The sequence below is a fragment of the Eutrema salsugineum genome, unplaced genomic scaffold (assembly GCF_000478725.1).
Source record: "Eutrema salsugineum unplaced genomic scaffold, Eutsalg1_0 scaffold_8, whole genome shotgun sequence".
Taxonomy (NCBI): Eukaryota; Viridiplantae; Streptophyta; class Magnoliopsida; order Brassicales; family Brassicaceae; genus Eutrema; species Eutrema salsugineum.
The window spans coordinates 2,933,377-2,939,875 of record NW_006256414.1 but is presented as its reverse complement, the minus strand read 5'-3'; the positions used below and the strand labels follow the sequence as shown (position 1 = coordinate 2,939,875).

At 32.2% G+C, this 6,499-nt stretch overlaps 1 protein-coding gene across 2 annotated transcripts; it reads left to right on the top strand.

The window, feature by feature from the left end:
* The first annotated feature begins 3,456 nt into the window (after positions 1-3,456).
* Positions 3,457-5,047, top strand: LOC18009671 (COMPASS-like H3K4 histone methylase component WDR5B). 2 transcript variants are annotated; one of them, XR_002896802.1, is made up of 2 exons: positions 3,457-3,937; positions 4,675-5,039. XR_002896802.1 is itself a non-coding variant. In XM_006391954.2 (2 exons), the coding sequence occupies exons 1-2, from the start codon at positions 3,743-3,745 to the stop codon at positions 5,025-5,027; spliced, it is 300 nt and encodes a 99-aa protein (XP_006392016.2). In that variant the 5' UTR covers positions 3,457-3,742; the 3' UTR covers positions 5,028-5,047. The 2 variants fall into 2 exon arrangements, 1 of the variants encoding a protein (XP_006392016.2); XM_006391954.2 differs by having other exon boundaries at positions 4,923-5,047.
* Positions 5,048-6,499: the final 1,452 nt, after the last annotated feature.

The following is a 6,499-nucleotide window of genomic DNA, read 5'->3' as shown; positions in this document are numbered from 1 at the left end:
TTTGCTTGAGGGAAGATTTTGAACCTCTGTTACTTAATCTATCTAATTCTTTCTGCAATCTATTTAAGCATGTTTGTTGTTTCAATTTTCATGTCTGAGTAGTTTGTTTGTTAGGTTTAGGGTTCTCATATAGGATCTCTTTGGATGATAGATAAATTGATTGGTAAGGGTTCATAATCTGATTAGTTCTTCACCATAGGTTATTCTTAAAGCTAATTCTGGACTGGCCAACTAGAACTTAGATATTAAAGTAGCTATCCGCAAAGAAATTTGGTTTAAATACTTTGTGAATATATCGAACCTGCACTTAATGCTTGTTTAGTCTTTAGAATTTGTAAAGAAATTTGGAATTATGAGATTTAGACTTAGATAATTCTCGCAACGAAAGTTTGTTAATTATAATTTCATGGTTAAACCTGAATCCTGGTTAATTGATTTATCTGCATTCTTTGATTTCCTGAGAAAAATCATGAATCTATTCTTTCCCATCGAGTTTACAACCGTTTTAAAATTGCTGCTTTTAATTTCATTGTGATTGCTTAGCTTAATTCAAATCTTAAACTAAGCAACAATCTAAGGTTAATACGACACCTTAACATAATGGCGACTAACACTCTACCGCGATCTAGGCCTTCAACATCCCGTTCATAAGGCACACAAAACATGCATGTGATTTAGGTTACCTTTTATATTTAGTTATTTTAGAAAGTTGTATGTTTGATTTTGGCTTCGAATGTTCTTGGCAACTGTATGATATAACCTTTTTTCAGTCTTTGTACGTATTCTCTCTCTTTTAATTTCAAATATAGAACACTTTTTTTTGTTTCTAATCATTTCTTGCTTTTTGTTTTCAAATGCTATTAGAATCTATTTTGTTTCGAATTCTATGATATGAGTTTTATAAAATTTATTAGGTAGCTAGATACCTTTAATGAGTTGGTAATTCATCCTCAGAATAATTTATTAGGTAATTAAATACCTACACTATGTTCGATATTTAGATTGCTTACAGCATTTGATTTCTGGAGCCTTGATTATACTAATCAAGTGGCGGATTCCATCGCAGTGTGCGTTACTTGTGACCAGAGGTATCAACCATATATTGCTCGTGGAGTCGTGGTGGTCCATCTTGCCTCTTGGCTTCATCAACTCATTCGTTCTAAAGCCATTGCTGCTTAATTCCCTGAAGTTTTATCTCAGGCATCTCGTTACATTCTCCATATTTGCCTTTTGCTTTTTTTTTTTGTTTCCAGTTTTAACGAGGGATTTATGCCTTTGATTTTCGTTGTAAAATGTTTACTAGCATCATTTAGTGTACTCTGGTTTATGCTTCTCTTATCAATGAAAGCGTTAACAAAAAAAAGAATTGGTAACATTTGAACAGAAATTTTGTGGTGCAATTTAAGAAGATGAACATTATTTGCAGAGTTAATTTTTTGAAGTTTGTGCAGAAAACAAGTACATTTATAGAAACATTGTTGGGTAATTACTGCATTGGACATTAACTCATTTTGCTGGGTAGTTAAGACATTACGTTTAAGTTATCTCAATATGATGGGAAAACGACGTATTTCCTCCTCCGAGGTATCATATAGTAATAGATCCACCCAAAGTTTCGACTTCAGCGTTAGTATCCCCAATTGAAACTTTAAAAATGTATTTCTCCCCAATTAAAAAGTTTGAAACCTATTTACCCACAATATAAAAGTTTAAAACTAAAAACTACCCAAACTCGGTTTACTATTTACCAAATAAATTTTAACCAGTTACAATTGAAACTAAACCACATTATAACCTAATTGAACCAAGTAAACCAAAACTAAACCGCATTATAACCCAATTCCCTAAAATTGTAAAATCTTAAAAATCCCTGATTTTTTTTTTATCTGATTTTCACGACTCCTCCTCACCGTCTTCTCCACATCGCTCAGGTTAATCAACACCTCAATAACATCAGATTGCTTTCTGCATCATCTCCTCTACAGTATCATTTGACTCGAAAATCTCTCTGTTTCTACTAATTTCTTTGTTGTTTTTTCCATTTGTTTGCTGCCCAACCCAGAGATTATAAATATAAGCTAAGAAGAGAAAAGAAGAAGAAATCAAAGATTAACAAGGGGATTGTGAGCTTATGAGACCAAGGGAGAGACCGTGAGAGGAGAAGTGGCGAGAATGAGGCATGAAGATGGGAAATAATGAATCACAAGAAACAGTTAAAATTCATGGGATCAATATTCGCTCATGTTTTGATTTGGGTAATGATGTCTTCTTAGCGGAACCCGGCGACGGTTATTGGAACCACGGTCACGTTTGCTTTGAAGAAACACATCATTCCAAGCTTCCAACCCATCACGCCGATTCCAGCTTTCATGGAAATTGACAACCAAAGGTCGTTTGGATTTTGGGAGAAGCTTACGTGAGGAGGAAAAGGATTTCAATGGGAATAAGATTGGGGTGAATAGTAAAGTGGATAATGCTGCTTTATGGAGAATTGCAAAGAAGATGGATTGTGAGAATTACAAAGGAGCATATGCTGTTTCTAAGAATCGCTACATACTCGGCGTTACCGCCGAAGTTACGAACAAGAGAGGTTTACAATTCAAGTTTTTCTCCTTTCTTCTTCACTTAATTACAATTTTTCGCCTTTGTAAGATTACCAATTGAGTTTTAAAATCAATTTGTTGATATCATTTCAAATACTCTTTAATTTATTTATCATCATTAGAATTCAACAACTGAGAACAGAGAAGAAGAGGAAGAATAATAATGGGTCGGGTCAGATTGGTTTAGGTATTGGATTTTTAATTTAGTTTTGTATCAGTTAAAGTGGTTTTGTATCAGATTAATTTCGTAAACCATTTAAACCAACGATTATGGATAAATAGGTTTCAAACTTTCCAATTGGGGATACGTTTTTAAAGTTTCAATTGAGGATATTAACGTTGAGGTCAAAACTTTGGGTGGATCTATTACTATATGATACTTTAAAGGGAGAAATACATCGTTTTCCCATTATAATTTATGGTGTTAATTTTTTTTCTTGTCATATGTGTTCTATGATTAGCCTACCTTACATGAATTGGTTTGGATTCATTAATTATTAACTAAGGCTGAATGTTCTATCGCTTAAAATATTATCATCCTACTTGCGTTAGTCGGTTTGGATTCACTAATCATTTTTTAAAGTTTATATAGTGCTCTAATGTTTAAAACATTATAGATAATTACGTTATTTTTTTGCTTTTTATTTTGTTCCTTATAACTATAGATATTATAAATCCTTTTATTATATTTTCATAAATTTAATTATCACATATCAAATCAAAAAGGGCAATTCTTTAAAATAGCCCCCAAAAACTAAAGTTTCTTTAATAGAGCCCTTATTTTGCAATCGGACGAATTTAGCATTCATTAAAAATCCACGATTCAAAGCAAATCCTTTCCTTCCATGATTTTCTGGTCGGCGACGAAGTACGCTATTATTCATCGATACGAAGGTCAGGCTAGTGGCATCTCCGATCTAGCTTGTTCTTCGAATTCGCACTACACTTGCTTCGCTTCCAATGATCGCACGCTTCAAATCTGGGACGCTCGAGCTCTGTACGATTGCCTCAATGTGCTTAGAGGCCACACCAATTTTGTCTTGTACATCAATTTCAATCCTCCGTCGAATCTGATTGTGTCCGGTTCGGTCGGCTAGACAATTCGGATCTGGAAGGTAAAAACAGACAAGCGCGTCCGCATGATTAAGCTCACCCTCAATCGGGATGGTTCGTTGATAGTTTTGGGAAGCAATGATGGTTCTTTCAAAATCTGGGATGCGAAAGACAGAACTTGCTTCAAGACTCCGATTGATGATAAATCTCATGATGTTTCCTTCACCAAATTCTCTCCGAATGAGAAATTCATCCTTGTTGCCACTCTTGATAGTACTCTCGTAAGTTGACAAATTCAATTTCACATTTTGTAATGTTAAATTTGGTTTTGAATGATTGCTTAGTTTATGAACACACGAAAAGTAAAGAATCTAACTCCTTGTTGGATTAATCTGTAATAAATTCTGAATATGAATTGAAGAATATAGAATTTTGGTTTGAAAGATCACTTAGGTTCTGAATTCACATGATTTATATTCAAAATGTTATGGTTTTGTCTTTAATGGGTTCTTGCATTAGTCTTCTATGTTTGATCTTGATCATGATTTTGAAGTTGTGATCGACAGTAGCAGGAAACAAACAAAAATTAACCATAGAACTTATGATATGCCGCTCTTCTCATGAACTTTTGATTGACAGTAGCTCTTCTTGTAGATATTTCGTTCTCTAAGAAAAGAAAAAAAAGTGGCATGAATGATTGAATCTTGATCTAGAGAGATTGTGCCAAGAGACCAGCTGAGGCGTTAGTTTTGATGGAATGACCTTTATATGGTTAAAATTTTAGGAAATCTTTATATACATTTATGAAGGTTTTCCTAAAAGTTCAGAAAGACATCCTAACTCTTTTAAAAATGTTAGAAATATTTTGATAAACATTAGTAAAGCTTGTAAACCTATATTGAGTGGAATTTCCTAATCATTAACAAGCATTCACAAACTCGTGTATCTTCTATGGCCTATGCATCACTTCCCTTGAACCTATTTGTGTTGGTTTTTTTTTTTTTTTTGGGGTCATCAGGTTTTATAGCTGAGAGCCTCTCGGAAGAAGAGATTGCTGGTTTAAGAGAAATGTTTCAGGCAATGTATATTGATAACAGCGGTGCTATTAAGTTTGTTGAACTCAAAACTAGGCTGAGGAAATATGGATCAACCTTGAAAGATACAGAGATCCATGATCTAATGGAAGCTGCAAAATCTAATCTCATTTGGCTACAAAACGAAAGTTAATTATTGTGTGTTTTCAGTGACGAGCTCTTGTATTGGCAGGCTGATGTGGGAAACAGTAGGACAATTGATTACAGTGAGTTCATTGCAGCAACGATCCATCTAAACAAACTGGAGCGGGAAGAACATCTTGTCGCTGCGTTTTAATATTTTGGCAGACGGAAGCGCTTCCTAAAACATTAGGAAAACTTTGTAAACCTTTTTAATATTAATGGTTTCTTTGAACTCTTAGGAAACATTCATATAATTCATAAATCTTTGAAAAAAACTTTCATAAATCCTTTTAGTAAGACTTTCCTATCATTTAGGAAAGCATTCCGAAAAGTTTAAAATGACTTCCTAAAACATGAGAAATGCTCTGCAAACCTATTAATGTTTCTAGAGGTTTTGAAACTCTTAGAAAACATATATAAACTCTTCATAAAAATTTGTAGTAAGAATTTCCTAACATTTAGAAAAGCATTCCTAAAAATTTATAAAAGCTTCCTAGTAAATTTCTGGGGTTTAAAAACATCTTCAGAAAACTCTTTGAGAAGCCCTTGAAAAAAACATTCTTCAAATTTTAGAAGGTCGTTTTCTTGTTTCGTGATTATTAAAGAAGACACTCTTAAATTTATATGAAATTTTTCCAAATATTTATAAATGCTACCTAAATTTAGAGTTTCGAAAGTCTTCTTACTTTTTAGAAATCACTTTTACAAATTTAAGAATGTCCTCTTGTCGCCGCCAATTTCTTCTCGTCGCTTCCAGACTCCGCTTGTAAATCTGTAACCACTCATTTCATAAGTATAACAGATTGGAAACTCTCCGTTGTTGAATCATCTCTTCCAATCCATGCAGATTTTGAATCACTTGTTTTTTCTAAACTGGTTTATGTTAAATGAATGCTATTTTGGTCCTCTCCCAAATGAAGGACTATATTAGAGAAGATTAAGTTTATTAGGACTATTCCATTCAATTTCTCAATCAAAAATGTATACTAAAATAAAATCAATATTACTAATGCAGAATAAATATTACATAACATAAAAAAATTCAAACCCCAACACTATTACAGTGAGGAATATTAGACGACAAAAAAAAAAGGAATAGTAAATAAACGGAAATAGGTTGTACTCAAATATTAACTGAAAAAAAATAATAGTGTTAGATAATCTGTCTACTAATAAAAAAAACTTAAAAAATTGATTAAATTTATAAAAATGAAAAATAAAGAAATGAAGTTGAAAATAAAAGTTAATAAAAATCTATTAATTTTTTTTTGAAAACTTTTACCAGCCAGAAAAAAAAATTAAGTTCATAAGATATGTTAACTATAAATTTAAATATAATCAAAAATTTTAACATGTACATATAAATCTTAGTTACTAATTAGTTTTGGCGTTTTTTGAAGTCCAGAGTAATAAGAGAGATCCGTGTCTATGATGTGTCTAACTACTTTATCGTAAAAAAAGTTATATTAACAAACATGCAAACATTTCCTGTTCAATGAAATAAATGATATTGATTTAGAATAGTCAGTGATATAAATATTTGGCCCCAAAAAAAATTAATAAATAGGTCCAAAATATATGTTTATGGAAAAACGAAATTTGTATTACATATATATGTATTAACAT

What these genes read in the sequence shown, in the direction of transcription:
- LOC18009671 (XM_006391954.2), top strand. Translation starts at nt 3,743, where the DNA reads ATGATTAAGCTCACCCTCAATCGGGATGGTTCGTTGATAGTTTTGGGA. An exon ending in CCACTCTTGATAGTACTCTC is followed by an intron (nt 3,938 to 4,922) that starts GTAAGTTGACAA and finishes TTGTATTGGCAG; the next exon opens with GCTGATGTGGGAAACAGTAG.